A 20103-nucleotide genomic window follows, 5' to 3' on the forward strand; every position below is an offset into this window, starting at 1 on the left:
GCAACACCATTGTGACTTCCTAATTTTCCTTCATTCCAAAATAATTCTTTGTCTACTCAAGTGAAGTGAGCTCTGTTGGAATTTTTTCCTTTGCCTTGGTATGTTAGACATTTTTTTCTTGGAATTTAAAGTCTGTTGAAACTTCTTGAATTCTCGCCTGCTGAAGATGGATGCCAAATAACTTTATGGCGGCGATACCTGTTACGTGATGCCTGCCTGACACGAAGCAAATCTGGTTGGTATTCTGACCCATCCACAATATTGGGGCATTTTAGGATCCCAGTCAGACCTGTGCCACACCATTGTGGAGATAAGGGCACCATTCCTTATTACAACCATGTGTTATGTTTCACTCTAATTCGTGACAGAGGAATATTGATGGGGTTCTTTCAGAAAATGCTGTCATGTTTAAAAGTAATAGCATGTTCAGTTATCCATTTCAACAACATCAATAATAGCAGTAATTCATTTGCCAATCATTTCCTAGTTTTATCCTTATCGGATGTGTTGAAATGCTGAAAAATGCTCTGTGCAATTATTCATCCTGTTTACTTTCTCTATTGTGCTATAATTCCAAGGGCAATTGATGTTCACGTTGCAACAGTCTCAAAGCAAGATGGACAACACTCAGTTGAAGTATATACTGTAGGATTTGTATCATCCTACCTATTGCCAGATGCTTGAACTATTCAAGTCACCTTATTTAGGCAGGGTGGCCCTATCAGCCATAGGCTGGTATCAAAAGGGGCCCTGCGTTACGGAGAAATTTACTGATTTTTCCGTGTGTTTATTTGGAACATATTTATTCGAGTTCATTCAAGTTCTTTCATTCCAGTAATTCAAAAAATTCAAAAAATATATGAAAAAACCCACAGTAGCTTTTGGAATAGATTTTGCTTGTTACCTGCTTTCATTATGCACCTGCATGTCGGTACTTTTGTTCATCATTACTAGTGAAATTTTAGGTAAATATAAGTGTTAATGGTCTTTCTGGAAAAATTGGTTCTCATGGTAGTTGGCAGCTGAGTTTATACTCGTAATTTTAATTTCTTTTCATACGCTAGGTTTCCACACCCACTTTGCACAGATAAGCAGAAACCTTTAATTACTTTTCCACTTTAATTTCCTAAGCTGCTCTACTGTAATTAAGATAGGTATATTTTTTACATCAGAGCTGTGAATTTGCACCCAAGTTTCCTATTTTTAATGGCCTCGAGTTTATTGCATCCGTCTTTTTAATTTTTTTTTTTTTTTTCGTCGTATAGACAGATGGAATATTTAAGTAGTTTTCGTTTAATTTCAAAGAGACCTTTGCGGCTTCTTTTGTTATGCTTTTCAAATATGGTAAATTAAGAGAACAATGGAACCTCATACCAGTTCATATTTAAGCAAGTACTTTGTAAAGCTTTTTCGATTACATACATGACGGCGTGCCGATTACACAGACGACCGCGTGACGATTACAAGTTTAGCTCTGACTCTGGCATGATGTGTGTTAGAGTGCTCTACGAATAAAGTCTGCTGTGGAACCAAAAACACTGTCTCATCCTTGACGTCCGTATAAGCTCGCTTGAAGTAGATCTCCGTGTACCTTTCCCGCAAAGTCCAGTTTAGTGTGCAAAAACTTATCGTCACAAAAATTAAGACTACATGATAAAAATTTATGAATTACCGTAAAATTATGTACAAAGGGTTTAAAACATTTGAGTGAAAGGAAATCACATATCTATGGAGTACAACTTTTCTAGATCAATCAAGTAAAAAAAAAAGTAATTAAAGCATGTCTAAGTATTATATTAATAGAAAACTGACTAAAATGAAAACCAAGAGAGTTCTTAAAAGTGGAAAACAACGTGGCTTATTTAACTGGTGTGGGTAAGTCATTAAAAAGAACCGCGCCTGAAAATCTGAATGTATTTTTCCCTAACGTTAACTTTGGGTTCGGTAGGTGGATGTCATTCCTTTGTCTTATCGCGTAATTGTGATTTCTAATGAAATAATTCGATAAATATGGAGGAACCAAGTCATTTAGACATTTAAAAACTGAGATACATTTGTGGGCTTTTCTTTGTGTTTTCAATCGACCCACTCTAACATTTTGAACGCTTCTTCGGTCGTTGTCTTCCTTTGTATTAAGTGTGCTGCCCTGTTTTGTGAACGTTGCAAGCTGTTACTGCATCCAACTGACAACCTACCCCATACCGTATCAGTGTAATCAAATATCGGCTGTACTAAACTATTATACAAACATTTAGCTGCTTTTAGGGTGAGGAAAGGTCGTCTACAGGACAGCAGGCCGAGACGCTTGCTAACTTTGTTACAAATCAGTTCTACATGCTCGTTCCATGAGAGATTCTCATCTAATGTAACCCTTAAGTAACAAAAGCTTGATACTCTGTCAATTTCTTTCCCATGGAGTTGTACCCTGTGGTCTGAACAATCTAGTTTTTTCCTAGTACCAAACAGCATCCATTAAGTCTTATTCTGATTGAGTTCGAACCTGTTGCTTGCTAACCATTTTTCGACATTGTTTAGATCGGTTTGTAAAACCTGCTTGATGATTTCTGTGCAGGAGCCAGAAAAGTAGATAACCGTATCGTCAGCGTACATGCCAATTGATGACTTTAGCAGACTTAGCAGGCAAACAAAATCGGGCCCAGTATTGATCCTTGGGGGACCCCATAGCCGATAGTTAAACTGGATGAGACGTCTTGGTTGTATTTGACTTTATGTGTTCTGACTGTTTCCTCTAATTCTGTAATGTTCTAGTTTATGCAGCAGACAGTGGTGGTCCACTAGGTCAAATGTTTTTTTTAGATCTATAAAAATGGATCCATTAATTCTCTGTTTATCCATTTGTTCTAAGATGTGGTCAACAAAGAATACAGGAGCAGTTTCAGTGGAATGTTTCTTCCGGAATCCTGATTGATGTACTGACAAGGAACTGTTTTTTGTAAGAAAAGTCACAAGCTGAAATTGAATTGCACGTTCCATTATTTTAGAAATTAACGGAAGAACTGAGATCGGGCGATAGTTATTTGGATTGAAAATGAAAACTGGAGTTGTAGAAGTTATCTTAACCGCGCTACAGGTTCAATTGCCCTAAATCGGGCATTGACGATCTGAAATTTAAGTATAATTACGTGAAAACCAGACCTTTTGCTTTGCGAGTGTTATTTCTTTCAGAATTAAATTTCTGCAATTGCTGAGTTTCAGAGTAGCCCAACAAATATACTCTATTGCAGGAAAAAATGCCTGTGCTTGAAGTTTACATACTTACTCTGATAAGTGAGATTGTATAAGATGTATCGTTGATTCATGCAGGTAATACAGTGTAAACCGGTACTTATCAACAAATAATCCATTCCTTATACTCGCCTTTTTCACTCAATCTAACTACAAAATTAGCAATGGTCACCAGAGACAAATCTGAGGCTCAGAATAATTTAAGAAAATTGCATTGAACTTCTTTTAGAAATTTATTGGATTGCAAAAAAAGAGTGAAACAATTCATGATAACACTTCTCCTGCCTCATTAATATGTATGAGAGTAGTTTAGGATAAGTATGGTATCTGAGTAAACCTTGTCACCTGCTGGTATAAACCGTAAAGTGTCAAGTCCATTCAGCTGATGTATGCATGGTGTTACATAAACATGTCTTATAGTAATTTATGTTTTTCGTAAATTTATGTGTAACTTAATTACGCGTAATGATTTTAAAAATTGTATTCTCAATACCTTCGTAAACATGCTGTTTACGTTTAAAGTGACTTGCAGCTATCACTTAGCAACATTGTCATTCATCTTTGACAACTGAGTAATTTGCATATCAAAATTATCTTTAGTTCCGTACATGTGTTCTGCATCCGGTGTCGTCGATTGTCGACTGCTAAATGGCAGACTTACATGGGTATTTTGAGAACAGCAATCAACTTTACTCTTCTTGAACAGTGAGGTCTGAATTGAAATGGACGGAATACAGCCTGAAGTCCTTGTTGTGCTTCTTTATCTGTCGTTAATTTACGAAATTATCATTGGCGTAAGGATACGAGTACAACAATCATATGAAAAGATGAGGAAAGTGTTGGTCAGAATTGGAAAGCCGTCATTCGGCAACAGTCGCTTATTAAAGACAAGACCTGATACACGACCAGCGGAGAATCTCAATCAAACATATCGACATTTTGTACAGACGTGGGTTTTGGCGCGAGACTGGAGTACTAAATCTGAAAGGTCATATTTACCCGAGGCTTTATATTGGAAGAAAGAGAATCACCAAATCAACTACCGAATGCTGAGTTGTGCTTGAGTTTGGGGTTACATCCATGTTAATGAGGTCAGCCCGTATGAAAACTGAGAACTCATACTTAAAGATCCATTGTGAATTAGGATTCGTTTTCTGTTAAGAAGACGCGTGAGAAAGCGTCTCATAGCAGTAAAATAGAACAAACACTCTCAACACTTTGCTTTACAATGCATGAGGAATTGCAACTGAGAAAATTTATTCAAGCCTCATTGTATGGAGCCGTACGTCGCTTGAAATGTTCCATTTCAATGTCCAAAGAGTCATAAATGCTTTTCAGTTACGTAATGCTAAATTTCGTGCTTAACTTTCCATCTGCAGCAAGCTCGCACAAGTTGTATGACTTTTATGTAATCAGATGCCGTTGCTGTAGGTTGCTGAATACCGCTTCTTTTTTACGTGAAATGCGACACTCGTGTTCCTTTTTCTGTTCTTCATTAAAAAATCTTTGTCAGTTACCAGCCATGTGAAGACAATAGGTCTGTGTATTACTCTTGTAAATAATATGCTTTGCAAAATATAATATATAATTTTAGCCATTATTGTATTGCAAATAATCATGCAATTCAGCCCTATAAGGCTGCCATGTGATTTTTAAATAAAGCTATCTATCTATCCATCTATCTATCTATCTATCCATCTATCTATCGATCCATCTATCTATCGATCCATCTATCTATCAATCCATCCATCTATCAATCCATCTATCTATCTATCTATCCATCTATTTATCTAAATTTTCTACTTATTCCCAGCTGAGGAATGCAGGCCCGCCGTGTTTCTTTTTTATTGCCGCTAAGTGAGAAAAATATGCTGCGATTTATTGCAATTGAGAGCTGAGACAGCCAGCTCCAACAAGTAAGCAGTCGCGATGCCTTGTTCCATGTTTCTTCGCCATTAAGATATTTTTCGTTAAGATATGCTTTAATCTTTTCGGGAAAACTCGCAACCCATGGCGACAGCGCTAACATTTCCTTTGGTCTGGTCTGTACTTTTACATTCGGCGCTAAAAAGTGATTTTGACAATTCGTCATTTACCATTTCAGCGTATTTACACTTGATTTGGTCAACTTGTGACTCCCTTTATACGAACTCTCCCACTTTACTCCTCCGTTACTCTTCCTTTACTCTTCAAGGCCCTCTTCAAGTCAGACGCCGTAAGAAAGTTCGTAATTTCCTCTGCCATAAAACGTCTTGCATGCTGCATTATTGTTGCGCGCTAACGGTCGCATATATCTTTCTCTTGTTAAGCCTCATTGAAGTCATATCCGATGAATTTAAAGCCGCTGTTGGTTCCCGGCGCTCTGCAATTAGAGCTAACTAGGCAGATAAAGAAAAAGGGAATTTTGCCTTATCAACTTAGTTGATAAAGTAAATTGGCCACCGTTAAGAGTAAATAATAATAATAATAATAATAATGATAATAATAATTTATTTACTTATATTGCGCGTCTTACATATGCAGATGCTTACACTCGCATTGCAGTATAATAATCTTACAGCACAGTCTTTACAATCATTACAATCATTGCAATCTTTACAATCCTGATTATTGAAAGTATAGCATTTACAATCTTAACAATTTTTGTAATCATTAAAATCCCTACAAATGTGATATTATTAAATCTATGGTGTTTATAATCATTACAATCTTTATAATCATTCAAATATTAACTATCATCATATTATAAGACCAATGGTATTTAAAGCAGATAGGCTTTCCTAAACAGGTGAGTTTTGAGAAGACGCTTAAAAATATGTACAGTACTGCCATAACGTTGTCTCTCGGTAGCTCGTTCCATAGTCTAGGCCCTGCATATTTAAATGAGCGGTCACCTAATGTGATGCGACTCTTAAAAGAAGGATTACTCAGTAAAAGCGTATCATCAGAGTTTGTGAGATTGTATTTTGAGGCTGGTTTCAGTTCTACAAGTTCAGATATATAGGTGGGAGTGATACCGTTGAGGGCTTTGTGTTCTTGAGGACTTTGTGTTTTTGAGGACTTTGTGTTTTTCAACAAGTTTCAAAGTTAACGTTTCGAGCGTTAGCCCTTCGCCCAGACAATTTACCATTTGATCTGGACAATCGTTTTCTCTTAATAAATTTCTTGATTCTGAACACTGAATTAGTGTGCGATATAAAGACATGCTCAGGAGAAGCAAAAACCAATTATTTGAGTGCCTCCTTGCCGTTGGTGAAATTTCTCTTTCAGTGTATTGTGTTCTTCAACAGGGAAGCGATCAAAATCGAAAATTCCATCAGATTGCTTACCTCCTCGCCAGAAGAAGGATCGTAAACATCGTAGCCTTGCTGTAGCTCGCGGCTATGTTTTTTAAACATGTTAATACGAAATTCGACAGGTACTCAGTCAAGTCAAGTTTTATTCACTGCTAATTACTTATAAAGCTAAACATCCGAAAAGGTTCAAACTTCTATCAGCCGATTTCCAGCTATCAAAGACGTTGCAGGACGTGTTTCCTATTCCCCATAACGTTGCAAGTAAAACTTATGTCAGACCTTTTCAGTAGAAATTATTAAATAACAGTCTGTTTACAACTACCAAATTATTCGAAATTGGATTATTTGATGCAGAGAAGTGTTGCTTTTTCGTAATATACAAAGAAGACTTATACCATCTCTTTTACGACTGCTCCTCTGTGTGCGCCCTTTGGAAGAGGTTTTGTAATTGGTGGTCTTATCTCCTTAGTGATAATCTAAGCTTATAGGTTAAAGATGTTATGGTTGGAATTTAAAGAGAGATTATGAACTAAACTATCTGATAATTCTGTATAAACTAAATATATGAGATTGTAGAAGATGCAAATCAGTCCCAAAGTTTAATTTGTTTCTAGACAAAGTAGAAACTAAGCAGGAGACTAAAGGGCTCATTGCCTCAAGAAATAAGAAGCTTCAAGACTCTCGGAAAAGATGGGAATCATTATTGTAAGTATTTTATACTATGTAGAGTAAGCTAATTATTTAATTGAAATTCGTGATGCAAGTAGTGCAAGTATCATAAAATTTGTAGTGTAAGCTAATTAAGAGAAAAGTCCCATGAAAGTGGTCATTATGTGAGTATCGATAAGTATAAATGAGAATAGGAGTAGAATTTTAAGAAACGTAAGCATGGTTAGTATCGTAGTATCGTATAGCTGTAAGTGTTAACGTAGTGTTAGCATTGCATTGTTGTAGGTAAGTTGAAAGTTAATGAAGACAATTGTTTACAATAAAAGTCAATCCAGTAGGACCTGAACTCTTTTGTTATATAAACACACTCTTTCGTTCCTCAAATTTTACTCTGAAAATTCTTCAACCCTTCGCCTCTGCCTTCACCTTGAATTGGGATTTTCTAAGAGTTGTATCTTTTTAAGATTTGACCTTAAAAGTGAAACGTAAGAATGCTTTTGACCACTACTGTTACGAAAAGAACATAAACTAGTACAAGAATTGTAACATTACATTAATGCTATCGACTTAGTCACCAAAGTGCAATCAATGAAGAATGTTGTAAGCTACCTCATATCTAAGGGTTGCGGAGATAAGAATGAGAGGAGATGAGAGGGATGATATATCACACCTGTTGCGTACGAGCAACAGGTTGCTGTTTCTACTTATCTCTTGGTCTCTCTGAACAATTTATCGGAGCACGTGATGTTTGTAACTAAGGGTATTTGGGTCGAGTGAAAAATGATGAACGTGTCCGATATTACTGTTATTTTGACCACCTTTTATCAGTAAAAATCAAGTTATTTGCTCAAAAAAATTAAAATAAACCAGACCTTAATGTCACGTTCAATTCACAGCTTTAATGCCAAATATCACGAAAAACAAGGTTGATAAAATACTAATTTATCAAACAGATCAATTTTCCCAAAGAATACCAAGACCTGATTACGATTATTAGGCAATGGCCATGATTTAATGCTCAGTCAAATAATGACCACAACTATTCATAAGCAGCTAATACTCTTGGTCAATTCTCTTTTCGTCTTTTGTCCCTATTCCTAAGCCCACTTGTATAAAGCACTGTTTATGTTGTACTTGTGATTGTTGTGGTTTGCCACTGCAAGATAAGTGTCACCTTTGTACTCATACGACATCAAATCAAACGATAAATAAGAGGAACCCTCTTGGTACTTGATGAAGTGTCCTCCAGAGGCCTGGTACACAACTGACTTAGTGTAGTAATTGTGGCTGCTGTCGTAGGAATTGACCACACCCAATCAAGTACGACTGCTGATCATGAACGGATACCAATCAGCGGCTCCACGAGTAGGAAAAGACTAGAACAAAATAAACGAACTTGGTATCATCCCATTTGTAAATAAACGAGTCAGTGATATTGAAACTTTCAAAATACTGGCAGGCAAAAGCGAGGGATGTGTGACCATTGATGTTAACACACTTCACGTCTATGCACCATAAATTGGAAGAGACTTTAGTTTGACAAAGTATCCTCCTGACCATTTGAAGACAGTGGGCTGAACAGAATACTTTTGTTGAGATTTGTAATAGTTGACATTGTTTATTTCAAATGCCGTACATCCCATGGCACCTTCAGTTGCTATCTCCTGGAACTTGTTGAACTTGACGCCATTTCATTTGTAGATGACTGATTTTATCTATCTGGTACTTCCATCATAACTGTTTGCTGCTGTGAGATATTTTTCTTCATTCAATGTGAAGGTTTTGATATGTGCAGCTCCTTTTGTTGGTAATTTCTGGAAAACTAAAAAACGCTGTCTATTCCACTGAAAGATTACAGAGTCAAGTTGATACATACCATCCTTATAATTAGCCACAGCAAAGAAATGTTTATCAGCGATAGAAAATTACTCAATGCCAAATGCACCTCTAGTTTTCAAGGTCTGGTGCAAAGTGAATTTTTCTGTGGGTTCATCCAATCACGGAGCTTGTCTTGTATTTTTTAAAATCCCCAATATAGTTTCCAGAGGCGAGGAACAGACTTCCATTGATGAAAAAATGTTGAACGGCTACAGCTCTTCTGGTTGGCAAATCTTGAACATTCCTATTCTTTGGTAAAATTAAAGCAAGCGGTTAACGTAGTTTTCCTCTCATTCGGTGTTATAAGCATTTCTGGTGGTTATTTTTAAGGTGGCTCAAAATGCTTTCGTTATTTTTAAAGTGGATATGAACGCTTCATCATATCGTACTCATTTCATTATATCAGGTTTTACTTTCAAGATTTTTTCAAGCTTCTGTTAACTTGTGCACATTTTTCGTACCGAAAGAAGTTTGCCCCTTTCTTCTTTCTCTCTAGACTACTTTGCACAAATATTGTTTCCATTTGCTTCAGCGAAATATCTCGAGAGAAATTAATTCAGTGCAAAGAAAGTAACAAATCAGACATTCTGATTGGTCAATAATCAAAGAAACTCACAAACAGCCAATCAAATGCAAGCATTGGATGTCGTAAAAATTTCTTCTTTACTTTACTTTATTCTAAATTGCACTCGAAATCACGTGATTACCTATGCTAAAATGAATCATGAATTGCGCGCGCTCGTACAGATGACGTAGGCTGCGTGCGTTATATCTCAAGAGTAAACTCGTGTGACGTTAGGTGTGTGCTTTATGGAAATATAATGAACTCGTTCTGACTAATCACGCCGCGCGCATTTCTCGGAACATTTTACAAAAAGGTTGTCACATCTTTACGTTAAATATAAGAAATATACAACTACCAACCTTGATGTCAGCATTTCCATTCACACGGCGCACGCCCGGTTCACCTTTCTCTCCCTGTATCATGTAAAATGAAACGAAATAACCTAGTAGTAACCATGGCAACAGTTTGATTGATGACTAATATGAAGAGGTATGTCATATGAAGTTCAACGCAGTTGTATTCTTAGAATTCCGTTTCAATATCACTACTATGAAAATGCAAATGTCACATTTTTGGTTTAAAAAAAATAAATCACCTTTGCTCCAATTGTTCCATCACGTCCATCTCGTCCTATGTTGAAAATAATGACGATCAGTACAAAATATGAAAACACAAACAAAGAAAAACAGAAGCAAACTATACTTTTTAATTTCAACTTTGCCTAAGATTTCGCATCTCGTGTCCACCTTTGTTTCCCCCCAAAAAATTATTATTCACCCAAACTTACCTAAGAAGGCCCCCTGAAACAAATAAAACACAATTCGTTTTGGCACAGAGAGAAGTTTATTAGAATACGAACCAACAGTAAACAACAGCCAATGATATACCCAATAAACCTTGCTGCCACCAAACGGAACGTCCCACAAAAACGGACTTTGCTTTATGAAACTACACAGCACTATAAAGAATCGCAAGAAGAAGCTGATGGGCGAAGGCAAGCTTTGATACAACACAAAATTCTAAATGAGCCTTATATGCATCACTTACCCAGTCTCCATATATCTCTATGAGTTCACCCGGTACACCGTGATTAAAGGCCCATGAGACCGCACCGCGACGGAAAGAATGACCTCGAAAGGACGAAGCATCTGGGAGACCAGCAGCAGAAATCGCCTGACAAAACTCGGCGATAAAACGAGCCTGAGTGAGGTAGTGGGACCGTAATGACTGGGAAAACGTATAAGGCAGACCGAGAACTCGCGGGAACGAGGCGAATCATACGGGGATATGTTGAGAATAGACATAAAGAAGAGCTGGGCAGACTTAACAAAGGAATATGTAATTTACCCTCCCCGAACTGAATAGTCTTAGTGCATTTAAAAGTAACAATTAGCCAGTGTTGGTTCGTTGCGATATCTCTCCGAGTAAGATGACGCGATGGATCGAAGCACTGATGGGACTAGGTACGATATTGACTAACCGCGCCATTGAAAAGAATGTAATTAAAAAGGCACAAAACAGCGTGCGCGAAAAAGGAACATTCTCTAAATCTCAAACCATAAAAATGTGATACAAAACATCAGGAGTGACCGGAGGAGCTCTTCGTGTGGTGTGCAGCGCGTTGCGCGCAATGTCACGCAACTTCAGCGAGAGAACAAAATCTTTAGTAAATGGAAATTCTGGCCCTGAAAACAAATGTAGCAGTTTAACCTCAGACAAATAGTTACAAATAGCAGGAGGACTAAGCCTACGACTAAGAAATTGCACATAAAGGCAAATGGTATCCAACGTAGCTGGCGTTGGTATGAGTCGAAAATACGCACAAAATAACAAAAAGGCTTTCAATTGGGTCCTTAAATTACTAAATGTTTCGGCGTTGTAAGCAGAACGAAACCTGTACTTCAAATCCTGTCTCAATGCAGATAATACTAAGAAATCTACAATTAAAACAAACAAAACGATCCACTAGAAAGGACTGTGTAACTGCAAGAAGGTAAATGTCACAGAGATCACGTTGAACACGTTGCAGGAATTGTTCCCTTGTACCTGAGATCACATTCCAACGTGAAAGCACGTCGGTTTCACTGTTCAAGACTCTAAGAAGGTGAACCGCGCAAATCTCAAACTCGTGTGTTGCCAGTTAGAAACAGACTTCGCGCAGACAAGAATTAACCAAGGTATTCCTACATCGGCCCGATATCAGCGCAGTGACTGCGACTTCGTTGTCACACCGAACTGTAAACGTAGAGAAACAACAATGGTCAAAAGTTCTAAGGAATTAATGTCAAGACGTTGGATTGAGACGAACTCTGGAAACTCCGCATGAAAATAAATACGCTCACAAATGCCGCCACAACCCGTAAGACAAGCGTCAGTGGTAAACACCTCTCCGGGAGATGACTATCTATTTCAGGTAATCATAGACACACCGTTACATGCACGCAAAAACATGCTCCACCATTGGATGTCTTTATGAAATTCCGAATTGAGATTAATATACAAATGTAATTGTCCGTAACAAACCAAGAATCGGCGCAATGAAGACTCTAGATCTAAAGTCCAGAGTATTAAATTTAAAGTCCAGAGTATTGAATACGACACCCACACAGGTCATTAACAAGGCTACGCGAGGGAGGTGGTGATTCAACTGCTGAGTGTTTAAAATTGTCGCCCTCATCTTTAATGGAACTATCATCCGATGGAAGAAGAGGAAGTCGCTCCACACGCCGATCCACTGTCTTTGCCAAATCCGTCATGGCGCGCACCTCGGGGAGAGTCATACGAGGCGGTATGACGGGAGCTTGTTGGTCGGAAGTGGGAGCACGGACGAACGTCCGCAACTCTGGTTTTCTGCTGAAGAGCCTTCATTTCAGAGGACAAAAGCTTCATCGATTCGGCCAAAGATTGAAACAACAGTTGAGAAGAAGCGGCAGCACTATTCTCGTCGGTGGGAGGATTACTCTCAGTATTCGTTAGCTCTTAAACCTCTGCGAGTGCGACCCGTTCATTATCACTGTGAGCTGGACTGGTACAGTACTTTCCAGGACGACCGAAGTCATGAGCAGGCTTTAACTCTTTACAACCTGAACACCTACTTTGACCACCCATTCGGAAAAAAAAACTGGTGTACGCTCGAAGTGAAAACTGACGTGAAATGAAACACGAAACTCCTAATGTCTGATACTGGAGGGTGTGTGTTGCGCAATCAATCCTTTTGAACACGTGCTTGACCAAGGGGGGTAAATTTTCAGTCACTCACTTCTTGTAATTGCAGTTTTGCATAAGGGCAAAATTTTAAGTTTCTGACATTTACTATAATCATTATACTAAATTCTCATAACAGTTAATGCTGTGAAGGAATTCACGATGAAAAGCTAAAATTGCCTTCTAAAATGAAAAGTCCGTTTAAATAAAATAACCACATCACCGTTTATTTCATCGAGTCCATCTTTTCCCACTTAGGAAATAAGTGAGTTTTTCCAATTTTAGTAAGGTAAATAAATAATTTATTCTTTTAGTAAAAAGTAAAATCTTTTTAGGCCAAAAGCTCGTTAAACAAACCATAAAGAAACGTTAACTTTGCCATTAAATATTTTGTCCATCTTTTCAGTCTTTTCCTGTTGAGAAATTAAAAGAAACCAAACATTGGTGAAGTGACTTTCTCGGGAATTACGCTTGTACTGAACAAAGGGAGATTTTTGCCCGAAGTTTTACCCACCATCTTTACAATAACAAGCTCGAGGAGCTCAGCAGTTTGAGTTAACACAAAGAACACAAAGAATAAGCGAAACATTTTCACTCTCAGCACCCTCTGATCTGAAATGGCAGACGAATCTGTCAGCATAAAGGGACAACTTCCAACTCTGTTTATTTTGCCTCAGAACAGATAAAAATTCAGGATGTTGTAGAGCTTTTGATATGGATAGTGTTTGAATGCGCAATGAGAATTTGTAGTTTATAGATTATGATATGCTAAATGAACTACTACAATTAACTTCGTATATCTCCCGGAGAGGAGAATTAAGACCCTAATCAGCGACGGCGATTTGTTTTTTTTAGGGCAAATTCCCATTTATAACAGTAGTCGTAAAAAATAAATATTTTGATCTGGAAGGAAAAGTGTCCATAGCAAGAGTTCAGCTCGCTTTCCATTATTTTACGGAATTTAAAAAAATGGGATGGTTGATGTGAATATACCGCTGTGAGTTAAAAGGAATTAGAATTGTAACACGAAATGGGAAAGCTGCAAAGTCATTCAATACAAAACACGGTACAATAAAAATATAGTAAAATAAAAGATAACGAGTTGCCGAGGATTTAGGAGAAAAGAGAGCACTTTTTGTTAAAACCATGCATTCACGCGTTGCTTAACATGTGTGTAACGTCATCATTTACAGCAAGCGAGTTTGAAAGGAAATATAGCGCTTGACTAAAACCGTAAATGAGAATACTTTTGTAATGTTAATTAGCATTACAATTATTTAAAAGCGACCCTCTACCAAACATTATTTCAACATGCAAAATATTATCAGTCGCATAATCCAAAGTTGAAAATGTAACATGTAATCATATGGAGTAACCGTGTTGATATTGAATACTATGTGCGAATAAAAATATTAGGGGGAATGTAAGAGACAGCTCTACTATGATGAAATAAATTTAATTCCAGCTTAACAAGGCGCAATGAAAATAGTAGTTTTTTTTCATAATATTATTCTTCCTCCTCTATTATATGGCGAAACACAACCATGAGAACAGCATTGAATAGTAGGGTGTTACTGTGAAAAAATCTGATATCGTTACATCAGTTTATTCCAAAATATCTAGATTCGACCGTCCACACGACGCCGTATTCTTACGCGTATTCAAAAAATTCTACTCTGGGTAGCGTTTTCAAAAAGTTGTGGATTCATAAGACGAATTCATCGGAAATGTTTGGACAGGGCCTTATATAAAGACTGGGTTGTTCCACAAAATCACACTGCTGTCCATTAAGAGATTCAAAGTATGCTATACATTGTGTGAGTTGATGGTATTCAGTTTCAACACAATTACTCCTTCTAAAAAAACATGCTATGCTGCCATTCAAGACTGTGCTTACAAGCTTTCTTAGCAGCTATGAAGCCACTAAATCGTTAATTTAGCTTTGTCTCCAGTCCAGACTTTAATTCAAAAACAAACCACCAACTCTCCTTTTTCTTTTCTTTTTGTTTTCGAGGAGTTTTGTATCTCTGAAAACTTTTGACTTTGAACTTCGCCTCCGTCCTCAGCCTGGCTTTTGCATAGTGTTATATCTTAACAAAGTTATGATAGCTGGATATAAAAATTGTCAGTCACCGATCGAATAATCCCTGTCAAGGAAAAGGCCACGAGGTATTTACGAATCATCAAAGCGCATGCAGTATAACATGTTGTGAGACGCATAAAGTGTTTAATTTCACTTTTGGCGCCAACAAAGTAAAAGCCATTCAAACCATTCTAAGAAGGCGGTCATTGCTTAGCATCCTGCAGGATGGGATGGAGGATTTTGGTTGCGTCATGATAACAATTTACCTTCTCCCTTAAATGCTCTGCAATATTCTTATGATCCCCCCTCGCTGGCAGTTAATTGGCAGTCATTCTACTATAGTCCCTCCTTTATACTCTGTTAGGGAAGACTGATTCCCCCTCCGTTCCACTTCCACCCCCTACCCCCCAAACTCCTAGTGCGTGTCTCAGCTCTCTTTCAATCACCCCTTATCACTGGAAGATATTTACTCAGAAACATTAGAAAGAAACCACACCTAAGTATTATGTTCAATGCACAGCTTTATTACTAAATTTCACTAATTCCTTTTCGAAGATTTTAATATCTTAGCCCGTATATGGCTGATAAAACACTGAGTTATCAAAAATATCAATTCTATCAAAGATTCCTAATGCCTAAATTTTTTTTATCGATCATTGACCAAATATTATCACTATAATTATGCATAAGCACGTAAGACTCTTGGTCATTACAAGTTTCGTCTTGTGTCTCTATCACTAAATCCACTTGTATAAAGCGCTGTTTATGTTGTACTTCTGCTTGTGGTAGTTTGCCACTGCCAGATAAGTTTGACCTTTGTACTCAAATGATGTCATATCATGAGCTCCATGGGTGGAAATCTCTTGGTACTTGATAAACTGTGCTCCAGAGGCCTGGTACACAACTGATTTAGTGCTGTGTTGGTGGCTGTTGTCGTAACCATTGGCAACAACCATGTATGTGAGACCACTGATCACGAAAGGGTCCCAAGCAAGGGCTCCACGGGTAGGAATGGATTGGAAAAGAACGAACTTAGTACCATCCCATTTATAGATAAATGAGTCAGTGTTAGTGGAACTTCCAGAGAAGTAGCAGGCAAAAGCGAGGAATGTGTGACCATTAATGTTAACACATTTCACGTCACGTGCCCCGTATGTTGGTAGAGACTGTAGTTTGACAAAGTGTCCTCCTGACCACTTAAAGACAGTGGACTGAACAGAATACTTCAGTTGAGAGTTGTAATAGTTGGCGAAAGCGATGTAAGTGACATTGTTTATTTCAAATGACGTACATTTCATGGCACCTTCAGTTGCTATCTCCTGGAACTTGTTGAACTTGACCCCATTCCATTTGTAGATGATTGATTTGATTTCATGAGAGTTTGCCACTGTGAGATATTTTTCTTCATTTACCTCGAAGAACTTGAAGTGTGCAGCTCCTTTTGTTGGTAATTTCTGAAATACCACAAACTGCTGTCCATTCCACCGGAAGACGACAGAGTCAAGTTGGTGCGTATTATCCCGATAACAAGCCACAGCAAGGAAATGTTTATCAACGATAGAAAAGTACTCAACACCATTGGCACCTCTAGTTTGCAGGGTCTGGTACAATATGAATTTTTCAGTCGGTTCATCCATCTTGTAAACCACGGAGCTTGTCTTGTATCGGTAAATATCTCCATAGAAGTTCCCAAAAGTGAGGAACAGACTTCCATTAATGGTAAAATGTTGAACAGCTGCAGCTCCTCTGGTTGGCAAGTCTTGAACTTTCTCGAAGAAGTGGAAACCAGTGGAACATTCTTTGATAAAAGCAAAACATATGGTTGACAGAGTTTACCTCTCATTCGCTGTTTCTGGTTAAACGCCTTTTTAAGGTGGCTCAGAGTGATTTCAAGGTTTTTAATAACTAGTCTTTCATTGAACTTCAACCTCGACAGTCTCCTATTTTTTCGGAAATTGGCGTAAGAAATTGTAAAACTGCTTTTTAACGATTTTTTCCATAACAAATGATGTTATTAAAGCGACAGTCCATCCTCTGAAACAAATTCCTTATTTTTCACTTTATTTTCCTGTTACTCGAAAACCTTAATTCTTTATAGGAGACAGTAGCTACAAAAACAAGTGAAAAATTATTCCTACCAACTTGACAACATCCTCTTTTCCCAGAGGATGACGAGGAGGTCTGCAAAGAATCATTAAAAGTCTCGTTATCATGTATTATCGTTCCATGCTTGTGAATGTCAAAGAATATCACACAATAGCTACAAAACAAAAAATTATGATAATAAAAGAAAACGTAGCAAATTACTTGTAATATGTCATTATTTTAGAAGTAGTTAAGGACTGTTACACTTTTAAGTGATGATTTTCTATCCATTATATCTTTCCATACCAGGTCATCACATGTTCCCAGCATTCCTTTCTGTCCCTTTTGTCCCTGTGATCCTTTCTGTCCAACAGATCCTTTCTCGCCCTCGATGAAAAAGCAAGCTTATAAAAAAAGGTTGTATGGGATGGACTTGAAGTGGAGAACATGTTTTGCTATTTGCTATTAAACAACTTTGAGAAGTTAGCTTCTTTCAAGTTTATTTTTTAAACTGTGTTGGACGATAGAATTTTCTGTGTACACCTCATGAAAAGAAGCCGTCCCCCCCCCCTCCCCCTGCCAAATAATGACCGATCCCTACCAGGTCCTACCAGGCGTTCCTGGTCCTACTATTATCGCAGTTTTTTCGCAGGTCCTAGTTTAACTGAATGATTCAGAGACCTAATTTTGAAACTAGAGCCACCATCCTTACCCTTTTGTCCTTGTTCACCCCTCTCCCCCCAAAGAAATCAAAATTTAACCTATCAGCAACATACTTCATTGTATTCATTGACAGTGTCAAAGTCAGATAAATCTCCAATACGGGAAAATTTAGAAGCAAGAGAACTCTTGCAGTTCAGATTGATGAGATGTTCCCCTTTGCCAAAATCTAATTCTATAACTGAATCCTCTTGGGTGGGATATATACAGTAATCAAGATTTAAATATTCCAACCAAATAGTTGGTAACAGTTGAAGTGTCAATCAGATCAAAGCCAAAGAAAAATTATCGAGAAAATAGCTTAATTTTTTGCATTTGACAAGATAAGGATTATCACATATCTGAATTAAATATGCTGAATATAAATATTACCAACCTTGGTGCCAGCATTTTCATTCACACCATGCATGCCTGGTTCACCTTTCTCTCCCTGGATAATTTAAAATGAATCGAAATAATGTCCCGGTAACCATGACAACAATTTGATTGATGCACTATGAGTAACGACTTACAAAAAGAAGTACGTCACATACAGTTGAACACGTTAGTATACTCAAGTCCGTTTCAATGTCATTTTATTTTTAACAATGGTTACATTATTGTTTTAAAGATATCTAACCTTTGCTCCAACTGTCCCATCACGTCCATCTCGTCCTATGTTGGAAATATTGGCGATAAGTACAAAATGTGAAAACACCGATAAACGAAAACAGCAAAAAAAGTCACGTCTTAAACAATTACATCTTCAACACAGTACTTCTTTTGTTTCGACTTTGTAAAAGGTTTCACATGTTACACCTTCGTTTTCCAAAAAATGTATCATTCACAGTAATTTTAAGTCATTGAAACTCGTTGTAATATTAACTTGACACATGTAATCATCACTTTACTAGTTTGGGTTTCTTTTCTCTCCCTAAATTGCCATAAGGGACCAGTCACTTAGTCAGCCCGAGGATTTTGGTAGAGTTACGATTAAATTTACCTGATCCTCCCCGAAGGCTCTTTAATATTCTTATGATTCCCCACCACCATCTTTTCTCCCTTAAAACCATGTGATATCCCTAAAGTCCTCCACCAACTTCCCCCCCCCCCGCAGAAAATTAATAATAACTAGTCTCTACCACTTTTTGTTTGTGGAGGAATCACGTTGAAAATATTTCCCATCTAAATAAAAATTCACTTTGAATAAATGACTGTATCACCGTTTATTCCATCGCGTCCATCTTTTCCTGCATAAAAAGCAAATCAATTTTCTTATGTTAGGTAGGTAGATAAACAGTTTATTTTTTATCGTGAAAAGTCATTTGTTTTTAAGTCAATAACTTGATAAATGAACCATAAAGTAACTTTTGCACACTCACCGTTTTGTCCATCTTTTCCGTCTTTTCCTGTCCAGAAATTAACAGAAACAAGAACATCAGTGAAGAAACTCGAATTTCTCTCCATATGAGCAGATGTAAATAAATATATGCGCGTTTCGAGTACTGAAGTATTTTTATTATTATTCTAAATTAAAATTATAAATGAACTGAAAAAGGTGGGATTATTGTTCGAAGTTTCACTCACCATCTTTACAGTAACCAGCTTGTGAAGCACAGCAGTTTGATTTCGTCGTTGTTCTATGACTCTGTTGAAAAACGAACAGTGTGCCCATGAGTTATGAAATGAAGGGGTTGTTGGGAAGTTACACGCTCGAGCAAAACACAAAAATTCTCACTTTCACTCGAATTCCGATTTGACGACAATTACTTTAAGCCTAGTTATCAATTTGGTTACCTGATTAGCAGATTTCTTTTGTGAACTCGCGAAGGAACTCAACAAAAAGGCAAGAGCCAACACAAAGAATAAGCGAAACATTTTCACTCTCAGCGCCCACCGATATGAAATGGCAGACGAATCAGTCAGCATTAAGGTAACAACTTTCTCTCTCTGTTTATTTTGCCCCACAACAGGAAAATTCAGGATGTCCAAGGGCTTGTGTTATGAAAAGTGTTTACAATGCACAATGAGAATTTGTAGTTTATGGATTATGATATGCTAACTGACCGACTACGATGAATTTCCTATGTCTCCTTAAAACACCGTTATCTGGTATGGAGAATTTAGACCCTTATCAGTGGAGACGATTTGCTTGATCTTTGAGTAAATTCTCACTAATAACTGTAGTTTACAAAAGTGTTTTGATCTGTGGAAGGAAAGGTGTCCATAGCAAGAATTCAGTTCGCTTTAGAAAATAAGTATGCACATTTTTGTTAAAACCATTCTCGTGTAGCTTAATGTCTTTGTAACGTCGCCATTTACTGCAAGCAAATTTGAAAGGAAAAAAAAGCGGTTGACTGCAACCTAGATGAGAACAC

General features: G+C 37.4%; 1 protein-coding gene and 1 pseudogene across 2 annotated transcripts; both read right to left on the minus strand.

Moving 5' to 3' along the window:
• Window positions 1-8131: 8131 nt before the first annotated feature.
• Window positions 8132-12410, minus strand: LOC149050499 (uncharacterized; annotated as a pseudogene). Its single transcript, XR_016182664.1, has 6 exons — window positions 12260-12410; window positions 11212-11339; window positions 10702-10854; window positions 10250-10375; window positions 10014-10067; window positions 8132-9338 (listed from the first exon to the last, which is right to left on the minus strand). The product of XR_016182664.1 is annotated as an uncharacterized LOC149050499 (transcript).
• Window positions 12411-15442: 3032 nt separating this feature from the next.
• On the minus strand, window positions 15443-19690 carry LOC113677060 (uncharacterized). The gene is made up of 9 exons (XM_089198053.1): window positions 19523-19690; window positions 19313-19373; window positions 19108-19134; window positions 18949-18975; window positions 18366-18400; window positions 18123-18176; window positions 17333-17413; window positions 17080-17122; window positions 15443-16739 (listed from the first exon to the last, which is right to left on the minus strand). The coding sequence occupies exons 1-9, from the start codon at window positions 19652-19654 to the stop codon at window positions 15679-15681; spliced, it is 1521 nt and encodes a 506-aa protein (XP_089054179.1). The 5' UTR covers window positions 19655-19690; the 3' UTR covers window positions 15443-15678.
• Window positions 19691-20103: the final 413 nt, after the last annotated feature.

The sequence above is a fragment of the Pocillopora damicornis genome, chromosome 2, assembly GCF_964200805.1.
Source record: "Pocillopora damicornis chromosome 2, jaPocDami1.2, whole genome shotgun sequence".
In the NCBI taxonomy this organism is placed as follows: Eukaryota; Metazoa; Cnidaria; class Anthozoa; order Scleractinia; family Pocilloporidae; genus Pocillopora; species Pocillopora damicornis.

Bases quoted from the DNA above. Each gene is read 5' to 3' on its own strand.
- LOC113677060 (XM_089198053.1), bottom strand. From the start codon at position 19,654: ATGCTGACTGATTCGTCTGCCATTTCATATCGGTGGGCGCTGAGAGTG. The intron at 19,135-19,312 runs GTGAGTGAAACT...ATTTCTGGACAG, and splicing joins AGCTGGTTACTGTAAAGATG to GAAAAGACGGAAAAGATGGA. The intron at 16,740-17,079 runs GTAGGAATAATT...CTTTTATCAAAG, and splicing joins AAGAGGATGTTGTCAAGTTG to AATGTTCCACTGGTTTCCAC.